Below are 22,592 nucleotides of genomic sequence, written 5' to 3' on the forward strand. Positions count from 1 at the left end.
TATCTTCACTTGTGTAGCTAAATATAGATCCAAGAGTTGAGTTGCAAAAGTCCCATGAGCGAGCTAAAAATGCTTTAGCTACCAATCCCTTTTGTTTATTGGTCTTTGTATATACGTTTTGGATATTTGCCAAGCTGCTAGTAATTGGGAGAAGAGCTGATTTTCTGGCGTACGTAATCAGCAGAAAAGGATGCAAAAGAACGATTAACGTCATTGATGAATGAGTAAACGATTTATTCAGTCGATAAAAGAAAATGATAGTTAGCAAAACATAAGCTTTGCAATAGAATGATGCATAAATAGTCTTAAAATCAGTTTTACAAAGCATTGGGGAAAAAAACATCCTTTATACAAAGCACGTGATCGATCATCAAAATCTCCAACGTATCTTTGTATACCAGAGCCAAGAATGAAACAGTGCCCAGGCCTACCCAACGTATCTATCTATTAGCAGTATTTCCATTGGCATTTGCGTTGGAACTTCACGAAGGCATTGGTCAGAGTTGATGTGAAAAAAGGTAATTCTATATTCTCTGCGCCCCAAATTTCACTACTTGACGACTTTCCATACTAGTCTGACCACAAAATTCCTATAACCACCACTGATTTTAACATCTGTGGAAGGGTGCGGCATAAATGTCCAGCGGTTGATAACTCAAACGGTCATTATGAGGCAATGGTCCTTCCTGAGAATTTAAAACAGTTTGTTATGTGTATTATAATTACAAGAATCAAAACCAAGACACCTGATAAAAATGTGGATGACAGCATAAGGTTGCCAGCTCAAATATTAACTGTTAAGGAAAATGGTTGTTATAAAGACTTCACATAATAACTGGAAAATATATATGAAGATGAGAATATTACCTCCTCCATGTTTATTTGGAGAGGCTTCACAAAATCTTCAAACATGGTAGGGCATAACCCTCTAATTTTGTCTTCTACTTCCTGAAGAAGAACCAGCAGAGGATGTCAACAGAAACAAGGATGCAAACAAAAAGATGCTGACAAGTCAAAAAATAAAAACTAAAAGTACATCCCAGGTTTTGATGAAAAATATAAAGCGTAGTTTAGTATGCCAGACAAGAAGCTATAACATAGGAAAGAAGTCCACAAGTAGGCACTAAGATAAAAATTAAAGAATATATACTGGTCTATTGTACAATAAACCCTTGTGGTCCGGACCCCGCGCATAGCGGGAGCTTAGTGCACCGGGCTGCCCTTTTTTTATATACGGGTTCTACCATTCAGATAGTACACCCAAATAATGCAGTCAGAGAATAAGAATTAAAATGTCCAATGTTCTCCTTGGAATGCAAACTACCATTTTCCTGAATGAGCCAGCCAATCCAATTAGGAATCGTCGTAATGTGGAAACAAAATGAAAACTGAGGTTTGTTTAAAACAGTTAATCAGTATGGTGTTTACCACTGTTCAACATCATTAGAGGCATGTCAGCTAGACATTTTAAAATTTTCCGTCCAAGTTTCAAATTCAATATCCATCTTGAATTTACCACTGTTTGACAGAGCTTGATGAGCGACGATGGAATAAATTTAAATTGGCACGTATGTTTAAGTATCTGTATAACAATAAGCTCCTTTTGTTCCGTAAGACCGCAACATTCTCTTCTTGCAATCTATAAAGAAGATCCTCTTTAGTACTGTGAATGCTCTAGCACTTGATCTCTCCTACTTTTAGCAAGATATAAAGGAACCATCTCTTTCGACGTTCTAAACTATATCTTTCTGAACCAAATAAGTTAACGATTCCTTTAAAATAGGCTTTGAGTGTGCATTTGGTGTATACACATATATATCTCTTATTTGATTTAGTCAGGCACATTAGGTTCATAGGCTCTTTGATCTGCTAGATCTATTATAGAATTTACTGGTCCAATTACATGTTTTCTAAGATTTTCTATGCGAGATTTCTTTGTCAAAATATAACATACCTATAGTTTATAATAGGTTTTTTTCAATAAAATAGTTTGCGATAGGTTGTTTTTGGAGCTTCTAAGCATGAAGAATATTCTAGCTGAAACCAAGTTTAGCAAATTGTTATCAACACCAGAAATAATCCATAAATTGTCTCCCCAAATTACCACGTGTCGAAGAGTCGACTAGGACTTTATCATGAGGTAACATGAAATACGTTTTCCTCTACTTGCGGTACAAATCTATATGCACTTCCATGTCCCGTCAAATTTTCTTGTCTCAAGTAGGAAATAAATTAACTCCGACTTTTTCTACCAGATATTTCAATCCTCTAATCTAACATTTCAACCCCGAAAGCAACAATCACATCACAAGACACTCGAACCACAACGAAAAACATAGTCGAAAATTTATTTTTTGATAATGGTAACAAATTTTATAAAAGAGTAAAATATTTACAAGAGATTGTGTGAGCCACATTCAGACCCCAAAAGATCAGAGACTGCGTAGCCTTTTCTGTTCGATTACATTTCTTCTAGCAAATCTAGTAAAGAGTGTACATCCTCTCTATAGCTCTCTTTGCACCAAAAATGAAATAACAAAAAACAATTAAGCTTAATTTTCTAGTAAGAGCTAGGCCTATCTTCAAAAATTCTGGCATTCCTTTCCTTCCATATGACCCACCAGATGCAAGCGGGAACTACTTTCCACCATTTCTTCTGTTTAATATTTGCACCTCCATTGTTCCAGCTACTTAGAAGAGATGTAGTGTTATTGGGCATTGTCCATGAGATTCCAGCCAAATTAATATAGAAATGCCAAAGTTGAATAGTGACTGGACAGTGTATAAAGAGATGGGATGCTGACTCCCCATCTTTGCCACAAAGACTACACCTAGCTTGTAGCTGAATTCCTCTCCTAATAAGATTATCCTGGGTTAGAACAGCTTCCCTTGCTACTAACCATGTGAAACATAAGACTTTTGTGGGCGCCCTGACCCTCCAAATTTGTTTCCATGGCCATCCTTGAGTAGGATTAGTAGTAGTGTTGAAGAAATGATGAGCAGATTTCACTGAAAATGCTCCTGATTTGTGACCCTTCCACAGTAAAACATCATCCTCTTCTGTGAGACCTTGGAAGGCTTCTAAGATTTCCCAGAATTCTGTTACACTTTGCAACTCCCAGTCATTTAAGTTCCTTCTGAAAATAATATTCCACCCATGTGTGGATTTTGCTTCTGCTACTGAAATTCTTGGGTTCGCGTCAATGTTATATAATTCTGGAAACTGATCATTCAGAGGAGTGTGCCCAAACCATGTGTCACACCAGAAGAGAACTCTTCTTCCATTTCCAACCTTGATACTAGAATGATCAGCAATGAACCTCCATTGTCCCCTAATTGTTTTCCATACACAGACTCCATATGGGAATGATACAGGTTTGGTGCACCAAGGTCCTCCATGGCCATACTTCTCTTGTATCACCCTTCTCCATAAAGTTGTTTCCTCCAAATTATACCTCCATAACCATTTTGCAAGGAGACTGTTGTTCTGAGCCTTTAGGTTTCTAATACCTAAACCACCTTCCTGCTTAGAACACAAAAGAGTATCCCATTTGACCAAGTGAATAGCCTTTTTCTCACTATTTCCTTGCCAGATAAAATTTCTTCTTAGGGAATCAATCTTTTTCCCCACCTTACTTTGTATTGGGAATAAGGACATCACATAGGAAGGCAGTGCATCTAAGACACTATTCACCAGAGTCACCCTGCCTCCAAGTGACAAATATTGACTCTTCCGTCTTGAAAGTCTTTTTTCACTCCTTTCAATCACCCCTTGCCAGATTTCTTGCGACTTGTTTTTGGAGGCCAAAGGAAGGCCTAGATATTTAGTAGGTAGGTTCTCTATTCCACATTCCAAAATATTAGCCAAAATCTGTATGTTTGGAACTTCATTTACATGATATAGCTTACTCTTTCCCCAGTTAACATGTAAGCCTGCAACAGCTTCAAAGGTTGTTAATATTAGTCTGAGATGAAGCATCTCTTCTGGTTGAATTCCCATGAAAATGATAGAGTCGTCTGCATACAGGAGATGTGAAATCTCTAGGCTGCAATTTTGTTTGTTAGACACCTTGAAACCCTTGATCCAGCCATTTGACTTTGCAGTGTTGATCATCTGATTCAACCCTTCCATTGCCATCAGAAACAAAAAGGGGGATAAAGGATCCCCTTGCCTTAGCCCCCTTTCTGAAGAGAAAAAACCTTGTGGTGAGCCATTAATCAAGATAGAGAATTTTACAGTGCTAAGACAGAAACGGATCGAGTTAATCCACTTAGTTCCAAAGCCCATGTCAGACATTAATCTCATGAGGAACTTCCAGTTGACATGGTCGTAAGCCTTCTCTATATCCAGCTTGCATAGAACGCCTGGAATTTTGCTTTTGAGTCTAGAGTCAACCACCTCATTAGCAATAAGAGAAGCATCCATGATTTGTCTACCTTTTATGAAAGCCATTTGATGACCTCCAATGAGCTTGTTAATTACAGTCTTTAGCCTCTCAGTTAGGACTTTGGCTATAATCTTGTAAACACTTCCAATCAAGCTAATTGGCCTAAAATCTTTAAGTTCTCTAGCCTCATTCTTCTTTGGGATAAGAGCCACATAGGATGCATTTAAGCTCTTTTCAAAGTATTCATTAGAGTGAAAATTCTTCAGGGTCAACATGACATCTTCCTTGACTGTTGGCCAGCATTTCTGGAAAAAACCCATGGTGAAGCCATCAGGTCCGGGTGCTTTGTCTGAAACACAGGACTTGAGGCATTCCACCACCTCCTGTTCTTCAAACTCTCTTTGCAACCATAAACGTTCCTCTTATGTTAGTAAGGTCCCCCTATCAAGATTATAGTTTGGCCTCCATATTTCAGGTTCAGCGTACAACTTCTGATAGAAGTCTATGATTTCCTTCTTGATTTCTACAGAGTTTGTGGTCGTTTGCCCTTGCACCTCCAGCTTATCAATGTGATTATATCTCCTATGTGCATTAGCCATTTTGTGAAAGAACTTTGTATTCTTGTCCCCTTGTTTCAGCCATAAGGATCTGGACCTTTGTATCCATGTTGTCTCTTCATGCTTAGCTAACTCCTGAATTTCTAGCATGAGGCCAGCCTTTTCCAGTAATTCTCCTTCAGTAAGCTTTCTGTTTTCTTGAATCTGATCAAATACTGAAATGTTACTGAGAATTGTCTTCTTCCTTTTCTCTAGACTGCCATGCTCCTCCTTATTCCACTCTTTTAGCTTCGTTTTGAGGAGTTTTAATTAGGTGGCTAGCACAAAATCTGGCCTACCAACAATCACAAAGGAATTCCACCAAGTTTGCACTTTTGAGGGAAACTCTTCAACATCTAACCACCAATTTTCAAATTTAAAATAAGATTTGTTGAGTTCCCATTCCCCACATTTCAAAGAGATTGGTGTATGATCAGATATTACCTTTGGGAGAAGGCTCTGTCGGATAAAACTAAATTCTTCATCCCACTCCATAGAGAAGAAATCTGTCTATTCTAGAAGCACATTCAGAGTTGTCACCTTGGTTCCAGGTGAACTGGCCCCCCCGAAGTGGAGGATCAATCAATTCCAGTTCTTCCACGGTTTCTGAAAAATCTGCCATCGCTGTACTGTATGAGTTTCTATTTTTCCTTTCATTTGCAAATCTAGTGGTGTTGAAATCACCACATACCACCCAATTTCTATTACATAATCCTTTCATAGCACCCAACTCTAACCAAAGATCTTTTCTTTCCACTCTCTTGCATGGAGCATACACCCCAGTCAAAACCCATAAGAAATTATCTAACACTGAACTAAAGTTACAAGTGATAGAATATCTTCCCTTTTCAACTAGTTCCCCCTTCCATTCTCTCTTATCCCACATAATTAAGATGTCTCCCCTTGTCCCTTCAGCTTCTAGCTTTATATGATCAATCCACCTACTGCTACCCAGTTGTTTTGCAATACCATCACAGTCCCCCTCAATCTTCGTTTCTTGCAGACAGTAAATGTTTGTCCTCCACTCTTTGAAAGCTGACTTTATCAGCTTCCTTTTCCCCCCCCCCCCCATTAAGACCCTTTACATTCCAGGAAATTATGTGTATCTTCATCAGCTTTTAATGAGTAGTTGCCTCCCTCTGTTCCTTGGGATTCCATCTTTGTACTTCACTCCAACCTTCAAATTCTTCCTCTCATAAACTCCTTTTAATTTTGGTGAAAGAACTGTGCTTTTGTTTTTTAATCGCATCATTGCTTTCATTTCCTTTTTCCTACTGTCTATCTTCAAAAATAGAGCCATAGCTTCCCATTCGCATCCTTCAAAGCTAACACCGTATGTTTTGCTCATCTTTCCAATGTTTCTTTTGATCCATGCAGGAACATCTAGATCACAGGTCTGTGGGTGCACCTCAATTGGTTCTGCTATATCGATCTGTTGGTTTTGGACCAATTGCATGTCTGATTCATCAGTAATGCCTTCGCCTTCAGAGAGACAGTCTTTGAAGACTGTATGGGTGTCTTCATCCCCTGGGCCACCTTGTATGTAATTTACCAGAGGAAGATGGGAGTCTAGGTTCTTCCCAACTGATCTGTCATGTTCCTCTCCCACTATGGATGGTGTTGTGTTGAGGGTCTGGTTTGCAGATTGTTTGAGAGAGAGAAAAGTTTGTTCCTGAGTCGAGATGCGATCCTCCATTTACTGTTGTTCTTCACGGATTGTTTCTACCACCAGAGCTTTTATTTGTGCAAGAAAACTTTCGTGATTTCCTCCCACATCATTTAAGTTTAAAGGTTCAGGGTTGTCTTGATTTGTGATGATTGGATTGGGCTTAAAATAGCCCTTTTCTCCTTCTTTGGTTTGATTCTCATTAGGCCCTTCTTCAGCTAGCCCAACAAAATCCTTTACTCCCCCATGCCTCTCACGTGATTCACATACAGGATTGGGCCCATTTTCCACAATCTGACAAAGCTCCATCCCTTTTCCTTTTGTTCGTCCCGACCCAACATGTTTAAAAGCACCCTTAACACCATTGATTACCCCTAGAGAAACACTATCTGAACCACTACCCCTTATAACCGCTGGATTATAAGATTCGGCAGCCTCGATTGTTCCCCCACTGACTTTTGTCCCATCACTGTCCTTCTCCTCTACCCTCTTAATCCCCCCTACCCCGTATAGACTAACCACCACCTCCGAATGCCGGAAGAACACCAGAGTTTCACTCCATACCGGGATTGTAAAAATCAAGCCTTCGTATTCAATCTCAACCTTAGCAGGAATTAATTCTGGTGGTCCTTTAACCTTTAACCGTGCCCATCTCAAGTGGTTTCTGAGATCAGTCTCCTCCTCTGTTTCCAACCACCCCCCACATTTATCGCCGATTATTGTCATCACCTTCTTGTTCCATAGTAGTAGGGGAAGGCCCAAGACTCTAATCCAAGTCCAGTCAATTTTTTTGCCGTTGGAAAGCACCATGCCATTGGGCTCCACCACTCCAGCCTGAGTTTACTGTTCTGTCTTTGCCAACGACCCACCAGAACGTGTTCCGCCAATTTCCTTGAGGGGAATTCAAAGAGGAATTGAACTCCATTCATGTCATATACGTTGAAACCATGAGCAACCTTCCAGGTTTGAGCGGCCCATCTACGAACATCATTTCTTGTCGGAGGCTCAGCCTGACCAGCAAAACTACCCACCAAGCATCTTTGCAACATTTCAGATTCATCCGAAGATTTGCCACCAGTTATTCTGATCAGATTGTTTAAAGAAGTCATTGTTTGGAGACACGCTTCATCTGTTCTCCATTTGCTCTTATCTAGTGCCTCTTTGTATGATTCTTCTCCAGTTAGTTTCTGTAGATTCCACCTGTAAGGAACCTTTGTGACTGATGGAGTACTATTAATGAGATTCTCAATATTCCTAGCATTTTCGTACCACCCTGCATATGGAACATTCTCTGGTAGAACAAAGACTGCTCTTCTGTGACCCTGTACTGAAATTAAGCATATAAACCTGCCAAATCTATTATGTTTAAGAGAGCCATATATGTCCGTGATATGGTCCCTACTCTTCCATGACTTAAAGATCCTTCCCCTATACATAGAGGCTTCTTTGAGAGTGTGGCAGACCTACAAAGATAGTTTCCTGCTTAACATCATCTTTCGTTTGGCATACTTATTACTTTCCACCCATTCAAACCAACTTTCAGCACCTTCATTGTAAGCTTGAATGTCAAAAACTTTCCCCCATGACCTTCAGTTACTCTTCTAAATCTTCTTTTTGGATGAAATAATCTGGCTAGATGGCCTCTGAAGAACTCACAACTAAGTTCTTGTTGTGCACCCATAGTCGAAAATTTATCAAAATACCTTCTGGTTGTTCGAGTACTCATACTAGTACATATATTTTTTGTTTAGGGCTTTGCGATGCATTATACATGCTATTCCTGGTCAAAACTCCTCGTACTTGCATTAAAGATCTACTTTTCCATGCTATGAACATCTTATAGAGCTATAGTGATCTACTCCCTCTGTCCCAATTTATGTGGCGGTGTTTGACACGGCACGGAGTTTAAGAAACAAAAGAAGACTTTTGAAACTTGTGATCTAAAACAAACCATAGATATTTGTGTGGCTTTAAATCAATTCATTAAGGGAAAATTAGGAATTCTAAAGATAAATTGTTTCTTAATAAGTAAAGGCGACTTTCTTTTTGGGACTGACTAAAAAGGAAAGAGTACCATATAATTTGGGATGGAGGGAAAATTAATTCTCACAAAGTATTCTCGTTTAGGGAATGCCATTCCGGCTTATAAAGAAACTTCAAAATATTTAGGTGTGATTTCATGCGTCAATCCACTTGCTGGCTCCTATAAAATTTTGTCACAATGTTTCTAACTTTCTATGTTCTTTTTCATTATTTTGAGAGCTATTCCTAGAAAGATGTTTTAAAGTTCGGATATATCAAGCATTTCAGTAATGTTTTGAAGGAAAGGCCTGAACTATTCACAAAAATAAGATAGCATGTAACAGCTCATACAATTGAATTGGTGGGGAAACAGGTACATAACATGCAGTAGATACTCTATACGATGCATAATAATGGAGAAGTAGGCAAACAAGTGCACGTGGTATGGAGAATATTGATTGTTGCGAGGAGATTGAGAATTGATTTGCAGAAAGCAGGTAGATAAATATACTTCGATTTCTAATCAAATATACTCTTAACATAGTAGAGAATATAACTGCAGGTTTATCATACCAATCCAGTTATCCTCGAGTGTTCAAGAAGCTCATTGGAAATTAAATCCAGTATATGCCTGTTGGCCATCAATCCCCTCATTGCAAGTTCTTCTGTCTCATCAATATACTGTGATAGCAATTAAGTTAGATTATTTGCGAAAAAGCAGAATAAGAACTGCCCGTAACAGATGCATAACTCAAACTTGTATCATAAAACTAAATAAGCTTGCTATCTTCCTTATGGATTTGTAGTAATCCCCAGAATTCAAATCATTTGTGGCAGTTAATAATACTTTGATGGGAATAGGCTGATACTAAAGGTGGACCAACAGCTTTGATATGCACGACACCAATAAGCGATAATGCGAAAACAAACAAAAAGTAAAAGGAAAACCAGAGTAAAGTTTGTAATAGAAGTACCACAGTTCTTAAGCAGTTGGATGAGTTTTCCACAAGTTATTACCAAAGAACACAGGAAGGAGGCCCATGACACTGTAACTTTTTAAAGAACTTGCATGTATAATCAAGAAGCTCGGATTGATTCTATTTCTTTTCCTTTTTTATTGGTGGTGGGAGACTCGGATAGTGGCTGGTTGCATGCACCTTGGACAGTTTTAAATTGCTGATGCATTTAACAAGTGGAACGTGTAGCATAACCACAAGCAAATAGTCATATATTGAAAGATTAGCAATATGAAAACAAAACCATTTCTCCTGTTCGAAATAACCAAATATAACCATAAAAGAAAGGAAAATTTTAGTTACCCTTGTCAATTCACGAGTAAATAGCTCAGAAACTTCAACTGTCATATTAGCAGGAATTATATGAGGATCATCCCACTGAATCATCAAGGGGAGTAAACAGGTAAGTGAATCGAGAATATGTTGTAAAAAATAAAAAAATCAAGCATTAAATTAAGCCAGTTCATGTTCCATGAAAGAATTATACCTTATATTTTATAATCTCACCATCAGGACTGTCAGGCCGATCACCCAATCCTAATCTCTTTGTCAAAGCAGTAAGGCCCAACCTGGAGTTTCTAGGACTTATCACCATTTCCCGAGCAATCTGGCATAGATGCCGTATAAATTTGAGTTGACATCAATTACATACTAAAAAGTTTCTCTTTTCACCTCCCCCACTACTAATACAGTAATACTAGCACAAGCAAATATATATATATATATATATATATATATATATATATATATATATATATATATATATATATATATATATATATATATATATATATATATATATATATATATATATATATATATATATATATATATATATATATATATATATATATATATATATATATATATATATATATATACAAACATACGGAGGCATGCAGGTGTTTGTCTAAATGTATGTAGATGGGCAGCAAAGATTTTGTTTTGTTGTAATTTTTCTCAGTACCTTTAATTATACCTTCCTCCACACCTCAAGAATATTCAATAACGATAAAACTGTATTACTCTGCCATCCTATAGTTATCGCTCCCACCACAACTCAAAAGAGGAAAACACAGTAAAATCAAGAGTACTTGCTCTGTGGCTGCTTGAATGCTGCAACAGTTGAAGAAATGTGGTCTACCTTTGTAATCTTTTCTAGATCATCTATTCCTCCATCAGTAATGTCATCACCAAATATAATACGTTCAGCACAGCGGCCTCCATGAGCTACTACCATTTGCATTTTCATGTAGCCAAAGGTTGTATAACCTTGATCAACCACATCTTCTCTAGGGTAGAAAACGGATATCGCAGTTTCCTGCTCATTCAAACGAGCAATAGTTCTGAATCAACAAAAGCCGGATTGAATATAACATAACTCATGTTCATGTAAAACACAATACCTTGCCACCAGGTAGAAGCTGAGAAAAAGCATGCCAATCAAACTGAGGGAACAAGTGCGCCAAGACAATGTGACCAGCTTCATGGACTGCCAACAATCGTCTTTTTTCACGAGATACCTATTACAAGATTTTAAATGATCATAACAATAAACTCATATATCATGTCTCTCTTCTAGGAGCAACAGGGAAAGACTGCATACACTCTGCTCACACTTCTGCTGCTCTTCCTCTGTCAGAAGCACACCCATACCCTCAAGCAATTGCTTGTCCAAAACATCAATAATATCCTTCTGGTCGATCTTAGAATGTCCTTTCCTTACCTGCGTATAAAATTCGATTACTTAAGCAAATACCCTCGAGAAAATGGAAAACCAGAAAACATTTTCAGTCATACCGAAGATTAAAGAGGACATAGTTAGCATATATCAAGTAAATTTTTAAGTTTTAATTAGTTTAATCAGTTCTCAAAGTCTGGAAACTTTGGTGTACTCCTTGACATCAATCTGCGATAAAGAAGTTAAGTTGGAGAGCAGGCCATGCATGCAATTTAAGTTATATCTGTTCAATTCTGGGGTTTGTAATTTGCCCCTATCATAGATACATTTATTGTTGAGATTGGTGATTCTTAAAAAGCACTTGTTTGCTTGTTTACTCTCACTTGTAGTGACAGGCTGACAGCTCTTATATTTAACTTCTGACTTTGGTTAATTCCCCTGGCATCTGCTCCACAACTTTCAGTCACAGCCACCTAAGTTTGTCATATTTTACTCTGTTCTTAGAATATTATATGCTATCCTATCCACCCTCTAATTTATGTTTTTAAAATAATACTGCGAACTCAAACGTTACAGCAAAAAGCTAATTAAATGATCTCAAATCCGCCAATTTACTGTTTCTATGAAAAGAAATCCATGGTGTGCTCTACAAGTCTCGTGGTAATAATGTGATTTTTAAGTCAATTGCCAATAACTTGCCAACATTGATTTAGGAAAACAATACTAGTCAAGGAAACAATAGATCAATAGATATTATGAAGCACCAATAGTGATTACAGAAGTTTCTGGGTCAAAATACAAAGAACAAACTTACAGACATTATTCCAGCTTCATTGACTAGATTTCTTATGTCTGCTCCAGAATATCCAACTGTACGAAAGACAAGCTGCAACACCGCAAAGGAAAACAATTCAATCAAATTCCTAAACCTGAGCCTCAACGTCAGGGGCTCCAAATGGAGGGTTTCATCAGTATACATCAAGTAATTTAAAGAAAAGAAGTCCATTGTCTTCCCACACTAGGTATAAGGAAAAGGAAACAACTGCCTTTTGGCCTGTGAAGTAGTAGGGTTGCTCTTGACCCCTTCAAAATAGGCAGTATATAATGTGAAAGTAATTTTTTGTTCAAAGAAATCAAATGAGATGAAGAAATTCCAAGCTAGTAACAAAAACGAATAAAGCAAGCAATTTACTTTCTCAAAGTCAACATCCTCTGAAAGCTGCTTCCCAGCACTGTGAACTCCAAAAATTTGCACTCGTTGCTTTGCATCTGGTAAACCAATATACACCCGTCTGTCAATACGTCCAGGGCGCACAAATTCTAAGTCGAGTTCATCTGGCCGATTGGTAGCACAGATGAATATGACAGCTTGTCTTAGTGAAAACCTATCAACACCAGTTTTTTCTTTCCTGCACAAACAAATCCAATATTATCTTGTGCAAAACAAAACAAGAACATAGGAGGGCAAAGTGGCTTTGCCTTCAGTACTTCTAGAATATTAGCATAACGTTTTTTGGTATGTATATTACTGTAACCTTCTAGCTCTGGCAGTGTACTACAACAACAATAACAACCACCCAGTATCCCACAAGTGTGGTCTGGGGAGGGTAGTGTGTATGCAGGCCTTACCGCTAACCCCTACTCTTGCAGTGTACTAGTAGATAAACATATAAACCAAAATGACATCACAGAAGCTTAGATGTTTTTTTCCCGATCCAGTGGAGATGGGTGGGGCCAGTAGCTCACTCTACGAGATCGCAACCCTTTGTCCCGGGGCCAATCTCTGTCCAAGACCATTACATGCCTTAGAAGATGCAAGCAGCACATGTGCCATGTCTTTCCCTTCTTTTGATTAAGAAATAAATTTCATTAACGAAGGGCAAAAAAGGCACGTATACTAGTACACCAAAAAGTAGAAACCTTACGAAAAGATAGGAATCACCCAATCTTCTATACATATGGGAACCTTGTGAGTGCACCAAAAAGCAATAGGGGATAAGAGACCATTCCTCATCATTTTCTACTCCTTCAAAAGCTCTCCCATTTCTCTCTCTCCAAACGGTCCACATAAGTGCAAGTGATGTCAGCATACTAATTAAACTGTTAGGTGTTGCAAGTTAGTCAATTGCCAAGACACTAATTTCAACTCATATTTGTTTATAGTTTGACAAAAACTCCAATTTCAAAAGATTTTTTATTTTATCATATCAGAAAACTCATGACTCAATGGCAAAATTTTTCACTGTCCAGAGACTGTAGACAGTGTAGGGAAGAAGCGCGGAAAAATTCATGATGAGAAGGGGAAAATGTTCTTTAGAACCCATATCCAGCACTGCAGAATAAGATTCTACATCAGATCTCATCAAAAGCAGCAGATCATACTGCTCTCTAATATGAAGTTTTATTTGCAAAGAAGAGAGTGTTATATCCATGGAGTGAAACTAAGATACTCACTCCCCATCAAGCTGAGCAATAAGAGCCTCAAATGTTGCTTTCCTGCGAGGATCATTTCTTGCATGCCTTCCAGCAATAGCATCAATCTCATCTATAAATATAAAAGCTGGAGCCTACAAAGAGGACAACAGAATGTAAATTTTATCCCCTTGAATTAGCACGAGTACATCGTGCGGGGCAGGGGAAGGGGGGGTGGGGGGAGCAGAAATCACATCATAGTGAGAATTCTCAAGAGAAGTGACAGGTCCTATTACTTGAAGGCTAATGACATCAGAAAAACATCTCATTAACAGTATAACATTACGGTATGATTTCTTTGTTCAATGATGGAGATTGTATCATCAGAATCGAAGCCAGCAACATAGTATGTTAAAAACTTTGTTAGTTACTTCATCCACAGTAATTACTCAACCAAGCCTCAAGACCTGTTAGTTCGTGTCTGGTGCAAATAGTGAAGCCAAGAGGTTACATTAACATGCATTCAAAGGAGCGTAACAGTTTTAAAGTAACTTCTGCGTTGACTTCACCATAAAAGCACACTTGATAAAATGAGCTTCAGACTTTGAGTTAGACTGAACATCTTGTTATTGCTTTAGAAGCTTCTTTGGAGATTACGTACATGTCACCAGTAGGTTAAGATTTACAAGAAAGGTTAGAACTCAAACAGTGACCAAGCTCCCCTCCCTCTCTCCAACTTGTTTTAGACTGGCGATCCAGTGGCTGTTTCGGTGCAGAGATCATGTGAGGAAAATTTGTTACTCTGAGGAACATTCCCATCCCTATACGTCAATATTGTAACTAGAAGAAATAAACTCACATTTCTCCTAGCAATAGAAAACATTTCATTGATTCGCGCAGCACCACTTTTTTCACTATCAGTGAACTCTGCACCAGAAGCAAATACAAAAGGCATCCCACTTTCCTTTGCAAGTGTCCGAGCGAACAGTGTTTTGCCTGTTCCAGGAGGCCCAGACAGAAGCACACCCTGCCATGCATTAAAATGAATCAAACTGAACAAGATTTGCATAATACATAGTTTTAGTAAGTCTTGAAAAGATTGTATGAGTTTACCCGCACAAATTTGACATCTTTCTCATAATATTGCATTGGATTTCCCATATAAATCATCAATTCATCCAAAAGATCCCAAACATCTCCTCCCAATACTATTTCTTTATACATCGATTTCGTCTCACCAACTTCTCCAACTGGCTAAGTAGGCAAGGGAATAGGAGTTAAAAGGTGACTGGTATATAAAACAAAATTCAGAAAAATAAAAGAGGCAGGTATTTGATTAGATCCAATAGAGATGAAAAGATACCAAAATAAAATTTTCAGCATAAGCCATATCAAAAAGTTGATTATATTTCTTATAGAGGAGGCGCTTTGTCGTGATGTGCAGAAGCATCATAGATTCTCTTATAAACCACAAAATCAGTATGCCAGGCAATAAAGCAAAAAGAACTTTGAGAAAGTAATGAATTTGCCGCTTCTGAAGTAGATCTACTTCAGCTCCCGAACTTGATATCATCTCAAATAAGAAAGGATCTAGTGGAATATCAACCTGAAAAGGAGGAGAATACATTAACCAGTAAATAGGTCGGTTCAGGAACAGTAATGAATTTATTCTACAAAAGATATATATCTTACGCACAATATATTCAAGTGGGAATCCTTCTTTCATTGTGACAAACACTCTCTTCAGATCCTCCGTGAATACTATAGCAGCCACCTGCGGATATTAAGTTAGTAAATCTAATAAAAAGTGAATCCATATCTACGTGAAGATAATGCATTAGTTTGATTCCACCAGAACCAGAGAACTACAGTTTCCAGCCAGAATTCAAGCAAAGGCAAATATTTTGTTTAACAAATATAAATTTTGCTATTTTCCCTTATGACATCATTCAAAAGAATGAAGAATGGGGTGGCATCACTATTTGAAGTACAATCCCCAACGGAACACTATGCATGCCGTCATGAATAATGCTTTATGACTAGAAGTATCCAACATTTATGTCCACATGAAAGCATTAGAACATAAAGGGACAACCATATCTGAGTATGAAGAGACACGGAACAGAGAAAGCGGAACAATTACCTCAGAAGTATCAAGCTTCTGAAGAAAATAGGTATAAGGAAGTTTAGGACGATATCTCCACCATCTTTTGGAGATCCACAATGCCCTGGCTCCTTGGGTTTCTCTCGTCTTCTCAACCACATCTTTACGAAGGCTGTTCTCAACTTCCTTCATGTCAAATTCAACCACATACCTTGAATTTACTGAATCTAATTGTTCTGCCATCTTCTCCTTTCTAAGAATTTTGTGCCATGCTTGAAGCCTTTCACGCCATGTTCCACCCATATCCTGATTTTCAGCTGAAAAAACAACAGGAAAAGAAATGCTTCAAACAACAACTAAGTTAATCTGGATTCACCCAGGCAACTGAAAAAACACAATTCACTATAATTGTTCATTGAAGTCTAAAAGATTATTCTGGGAATCTCAAGAATTTAATCAGATCAGTTCTAACTTAAGAAGTTCTCCTTAATACCTCTTAGTTAAAGTTCTGAACTTAACTCTACTTACTACACCTCTGCTTGGCAAACTTACCTAAAAGTTTAGGAGTGGTATCATGTAAAACATATAAAAAAAACCTTCGCACCATGTTATTTATGCATTTTACTATTAGATACGTATTTAACCAAAATTAGCTCGGCCTTTCTGGAGGAAAATGTTCAATCCAGCTCCTTGAAATTACCTTAATCTGGATGCACCCAAAAGTGAATTTAGATTTCTATGTGATATGGTGAACCAGAAAATTGACAGTAATTACATCTCTTATTATATGTTCATTTATCTTTGACGAGGCCATTTGATATAACTTTTCCACATTTTATGATGTATGATTCCTTCCGCACTAACTGATAATCTCAAAAAGAAAATTAGAAGAAAAATCAGGACGTGCCTCGGGGCAAGGTAGCCTCTACACATCCCGAGGTGATAACGGGTCTAGTGCCTCAATAGGTGAGGCATTCGCCCCTCATGCACGCTTTACACCTTGACTTTTTTCCCTTATGCCATGTGCGCGCTTTTACACCTTGGAACGCATTGACTGTATTGTACCCCGAAACATATACGTTTAAATTATTTTCCAGGTTTCCAGATTGTTTTCATATTTTAATATACTTTTAAAATAGTTTTCATATTAAAAGTTCAAAATCCGTGGGACTGATGTCCCATGCCTTGAGATTTACACCCCACCCCATAATAGATCAAATGCTAAAATAACAATCCACCAGTTTAAAAGTTCACTAATATTTTGGGGAGCGAAAAAGTAGAAACAACAAGATTGCAGAGTGCAGCTTATTCATTTTGAAGTAAAATAAAGTCAAAGATACTGATATACTACTACACAATTCTTCTCATTGTTCATTGAACAGGAAACCATCAAGAAGGTTCTTCTTTCATCCTATATAAGACATAAAAAGAATATATAGGAAACTACATAACTATGTTGCTAGCATACGACCTATACATTTCCAATGAGGAACTAGAATAGCTTATGTACTGTTATTAACATTTGCACCTCCTTTTGAAGAGGGAAGGATAATTAAGTTTTTACAACATTATGCAAGCCTAATAACAAAACTCACCTGAAATTCCAAGATTCTCTTTCAGAGTCTCTTTATCCTCTACTCTCAATCTAGTATCACGCTCTATCATCTCTTTCATATTATGACTGCCAGTGTCATCTTCCCAAGCATCTTCACCAATGTAGGAACTGTCATGAATAAGAGTTCCATCTGCTGCTTCAATGAACTTCTTTAACTTTAGACCTTTGGGGGTAGTCTTCCTCCACAGACCTTTCTTGAATCTATTAGAATAAATGTCCAAGAACGGAGTTGAGAGATCAAAAAATATCTTAAAGCACCAATTGGATCAAGTAACAACATATATTTGCATAAGGTGGTCCACGTAAATGTGTCCTCCTATGACATAAACTGCATTGAGTTGAATATCTTATAATGGTCCAGATCAAACTACTAGTCTAGAATTTTTTGTTGGGTTTTGTCCCCGTTTTAACAAAAGTTCATGTGCTCAAAGGGTTTTGTTGCTTAATCACGTGCTCAATTGTGCTTATTAGTTGTTCAGCCCAAATTAATGGCATTTAGGAACCTTATTGAATTGAAAAAGGAAATTAGGTTGGACAGAGGTTAGGCAATCTTTGATCTCGTTAGATGGGACTTCTATTTAGAGATTTTATGCATTTAGTGGACACACTAAAAAGCACCCGAGACAATCCTTTATGGGTTAAGCTTAATACGTCCTAATTGAGTGATTTCACATAGACATGCTTGGATTACTTGGTCAGGATAGACCTATAGACTGATCGAAAGATGGGCGAGGTAATTTAATCTCATGTTAATAATTCGACCGACTAGTAATATACCTATCAAATGTGGTAGCTTAAGGAGTCCGTGTGGGTGATTTGCCAGCCTAGACCTCATTCAATTGCTACTTGTAGTTGTTTCTGGGTTTTTTTTCCGATAACCATGGTATCCGGGCAAACTTGCGCACACCTCGACTAATTCTAGATCATATTACATTAATAGTACTACCAACAAGAACAACAACAACAACATACTCAGTGTAGTCCCACAAGTGGGGTCTATGGAGGGTAGTGAGTATGTAGTCTTACCCCTACCTTTATGCAGGTAAAGAGGCTATTTTCGACTGACCCTCGGCTCAAAGCTAGCATGCATAAACACAATAGTATAGAGGAAGACATGCAGTACATTAATAGTACTACCGCTAGAAATAATTACTATAGTTAAGTTATCAACTATAATTCATGGTGCTTTATTATGAATCATAATCCAAGGTGCTTCACATGACTTCTTGTCTTCACAAAGGGGACTAAAGCAACGAAACCCTTAGTTTCTTTTCTTGTTTATAATTGTCGTGAAAGAGTTGAGTTTGGTGTTAAAGAGAACAAACTAAATGGAATAATAAGTTAGGAATAGCCTAATGAAGAGGATCATGCGTCACCAACCAAGAAATTAGGTATTTAAGTCACTAGCCATTCTTGTTCATAGTGGTTGAAAGAGTCCGCTTCATGCCACTAGGTCAAGAGTTCGAGGCTAGTGCGCTGCCAAACCAAAAAAAAAGGAGCTTAGAGAAAAAAAGGCCAATATTAACTCTTGAGCAGGGGTTTATAGGAGTGAGGTTTACCATATCCAATAAAAAACAATTGGAGTAGACCAGAGGTGTTGAAGCTGGAGGAGAAGATCCTAGCTCAGTGCACATTTCGCACAGTATGCTGATGACACCCTTATAACGTCTGAAGTTGACAGAAGACAACTTAGGTATCGGGGTGCAATTCTGATTGTCTTTGAAGCCATTTCTAGGCTCTACATAAATCTGGCCAAGTGTTCTCATTTTCTTGTAAATGAAGTTCTCATTGTAGAGGAATCGGCTGCAATCCTAGGTTGTAGCATCAAGTATCTTCCAACTAATTACTTGGGTATGTATGCCTCTTATATTTAATGGAAGTTATCATGATGGAAAGATAGTTGTCTTTGAGAGGTACCAGTATTGTCAAAGGCGAAAAGCTCTAAAATGCGCTCCAGCTCTATTGGGGTTTTAAGTAAAAAAGCAATTAAAGTGTGAGCTTTAGTAAAAAAAACGCAATGAAGGAAAAAAATACAAAATATATATGTAATTCAACAAAAAAGTAACAAATTCATTTTCCTTAACAGCTAATACACTTATTTGTTGATTATATGAGTTGTTTAGTGCCGCTTGATTCCAGATAGTACACTGCCTTACACTGAAGTGCAGCTTAAGCGACGTGAATCGCTCTCCCAAAGCTTTTCTGAGCTTCAGGATTAAATACGCTTTAAATGAGCCTTTGACGACACTGAGAGGTACACTTATCGTAATAAATAATGTTTTGGATGCTTTACCATCTTATGTGATGCCAGTTTCCCATATGCACTCAAAAGTAGAGAAAGCCATGGACATACTATAAAAGTAATTCCTAATGGAAGGACATAAAGATAAGAAATATTTTCAACAGATAAAATAGAAAATTGTCGGACTTAGCAAACAAGATGATGGTTTGAGCATAACAAATCTAAGAATGCACAGCAAAAGTTTCTTTTCAAGTGGTTGTCAAGATTTGATAAAAAGAGGGGGGTGGTGATAGTAAAATATGGACAAGAAGGTTCATGGTGCAAAAAAGTAGTTTCAAGCTCTTATCAAGTGGATGTTGGAAGCACATCAAAAACCAACAGGAAGCCTTAAATTCAAGGTGGGAGATGGTCTAAGAATATATTTTTGACATGATATATTGGAAGTGGCACACCCTTAAAAGGATTCGTTCCTATATTTCTTTAGCTTTGCTGCACAGGTGCCACTTTAGCACAAAGCAAGACACATTATGGCTGGGACATTTGCTTTAGAAGAGACTGTAATCATTCGGAAGCTGAGAGGGTAAGACAGCTACTAGAAAGCCTGAGAATTCCTTGGCGTTAACTGAGTAGCCAATCCATATTCTGTGTGGGTAACATTTACAGTGTTATACAGCTTGGTGGCTTGTCAAGATAGTAGGGATAGCTGGCCTTGGAAGAAGGTTTAGAAAATCAAAAGCTCCATATATGGTTGCTTGATTTACTGGGAGGCAGCCCACATGAAGCTGTGTTGACACAGCTTAACAAAAGAGAAATTAAGCTGTGTAACATATGCTTTATGTGTGAAAAGGGACTAGAAGATACAAGTCATTCTTTCATCCACTGTTCAGTAGGCTCATAATTGTGGAACCTTCTCCTTAACATCTTGGGGTTAGATGGGTCATGCTTTCTTCTCTAACGGATGTGTACTGGTCCTGGCAAAACAAAGGCCTTAGGAAGGAGCAAAGGAGATTTGAGACGCTATCCCAGCTTGTGTGATATGGGACTATAGAAAGAAGAAGTGGTGAGTGTATTGAAGGAAAAGCTGAAACCACGCACAGATTGAGGTATAAATTTTTGACCCTACTAGTCTTTTGGCTAATTTGAAGGATGTTTATGAATCAAGTTACTTGATAGATTTCCAAAGTTCTATGCAGGCATAATCTATTCCATATTAGTTTGTTAATCAAGAAATCCCTGAGAGCCAGTTGGCGCATGAATCGAAGCTCGGTAGATAATGTGCCCGCCCCTCTAACCTTCTCCACCCAAATACGAGGATTTTGTCTAAGGCAGTGTTCGAACCCGTGATGTGCGCCTAATCACACATCACGCGTCGCGCTATTGCCACTAGACCAAAACCCTGAGAGCCATAATCGTTTCAGTTTTGTATATGTTCTTATGTTTCTCCAACACTTTGTTGATGTTGGTTTTTTTTTCTTTCATTAATTAAAATTCTATTATCAAAAGATGAAGTATAATGTCAAGATGCATCTCAAACTGATCAAAACTCGACATCACATCATTTTATCTGTAAGATGATGAAGCAAGGAACGATCTCTCTGGATATCATCAAGGAATAGAGCTACCAAGTATTCTGTATTCATCATAACACAGTTAGTTGATTGGTGCAGTACTTAATGGTAGAATTCAAGTAATCCTATAAACAAAAATCCAATTTGTTGTTTTACTTTTACATTCTTAGGGATCTACTTGAGCATTACGGATAAAAGGAATTATGTTTACCTTTTGACATTTACAGGAGTAGGTTCAGGAATCAGTGCCTCCATGTATGCCTCTGTAAGTTCTTTTCGCTCCCTATTAATCATAGGAGCTCGAATTGCCATATATATTTTTTGACAAGAAAATACCGTGAATATAACATAGACAATGAAGACGCCAACTCTCTTCGAATCCCATTTCTTGATGTCCTGACGGAACAAAAGAAAAGGGTAGGCATAATGTTAAAAGAGTTTATGTTCTATGCAGTGACCAGTAAAACATATTTACAAAACCAGGTCACTTACAAAATGATAATTATCCTAAGGTTAAAATTTTCTGAAAGTGTAAAAAAATCTTTACACAGTCCGTGTATATAACTTACAACCATATTAAAAAGACAGCGTGAGCACAAATTTTGCAAAAAAAATCAAAGCAATACCAATAAAATTGAAATTGTTCATCTATTTCAAGAGTAAATAATTGGACCCAACAAAAAAGTGAGGAGAAATGCTCAAGTTCACCTTCCAGGACTCGAATTTGTTCCAATTTAAGAAGTCAGGAAACAACTCGGACTTAAAACGTTGGAGCTGAATTTGCCCGGTTTTGGCGGTGTCAACAGCTCGACCAGAAAATTCTGCGACTGTATTTTTAGCATCGTCAAAATCAAAACCGGTCTCTTTCTTCACAGAGTCACCCAATTGCTTGATGAACCGTTCTGAACCGCGGCGAATGGACTGGGAAAGGCGAAGCCAAGAGAACCCTTCGGGATTATTATTATTATTAGTGTTCGCAGAAGAAGAAGCTGAAAATGTAGGTCTTTTCAATTTTCGTCGGCATTTGAAGGGTAGTCTGAGAAAGAGGGGATTTGGGGCGAGTGATTTTGAAGATAAATGTATTATTGGATTCGGCGGGTGAGAAGTTGTTGTGGTTAGATGCATGGAGAAGTTGGGGTATAGAGAACCGTTTGCGCAGCAACTGGAAGATAATGCTGACCCAAGGTGCAGTTTTTGGCTATGGAAGCTGGTCGAAGAAACTGAAATTGTCTCCGCGAAGGGCTTGGGGTTTTTTAGAGGTTTATCTGCTGGCCTTGGTTTA

The 22,592-nt window shown here is 37.9% G+C and overlaps 1 protein-coding gene across 1 annotated transcript; it reads right to left on the reverse strand.

The window, feature by feature from the left end:
- Positions 1–217: 217 nt before the first annotated feature.
- LOC107807608 (ATP-dependent zinc metalloprotease FTSH 12, chloroplastic-like) lies at positions 218–22,592 on the reverse strand. The gene is made up of 19 exons (XM_075241578.1): positions 22,019–22,592; positions 21,522–21,706; positions 17,481–17,701; positions 15,925–16,202; positions 15,478–15,555; positions 15,145–15,387; positions 14,895–15,035; positions 14,641–14,808; positions 13,824–13,936; positions 12,562–12,778; positions 12,184–12,255; positions 11,295–11,414; positions 11,095–11,211; positions 10,833–11,009; positions 10,176–10,295; positions 9,992–10,066; positions 9,246–9,353; positions 868–948; positions 218–686 (listed from the first exon to the last, which is right to left on the reverse strand). Exons 1-19 carry the CDS (start codon positions 22,433–22,435, stop codon positions 609–611), a joined length of 3,009 nt encoding a protein of 1,002 aa, XP_075097679.1. The 5' UTR covers positions 22,436–22,592; the 3' UTR covers positions 218–608.

The sequence above is a fragment of the Nicotiana tabacum genome, chromosome 21, assembly GCF_000715075.1.
Source record: "Nicotiana tabacum cultivar K326 chromosome 21, ASM71507v2, whole genome shotgun sequence".
In the NCBI taxonomy this organism is placed as follows: Eukaryota; Viridiplantae; Streptophyta; class Magnoliopsida; order Solanales; family Solanaceae; genus Nicotiana; species Nicotiana tabacum.

Bases quoted from the DNA above. Each gene is read 5' to 3' on its own strand.
- LOC107807608 (XM_075241578.1), bottom strand. From the start codon at position 22,435: ATGCATCTAACCACAACAACTTCTCACCCGCCGAATCCAATAATACAT. The intron at 14,809-14,894 runs GTAAACTCATAC...AATGCATGGCAG, and splicing joins AAGATGTCAAATTTGTGCGG to GGTGTGCTTCTGTCTGGGCC. The intron at 687-867 runs GTAATATTCTCA...TTAAATTCTCAG, and splicing joins TCCAAATAAACATGGAGGAG to GAAGGACCATTGCCTCATAA.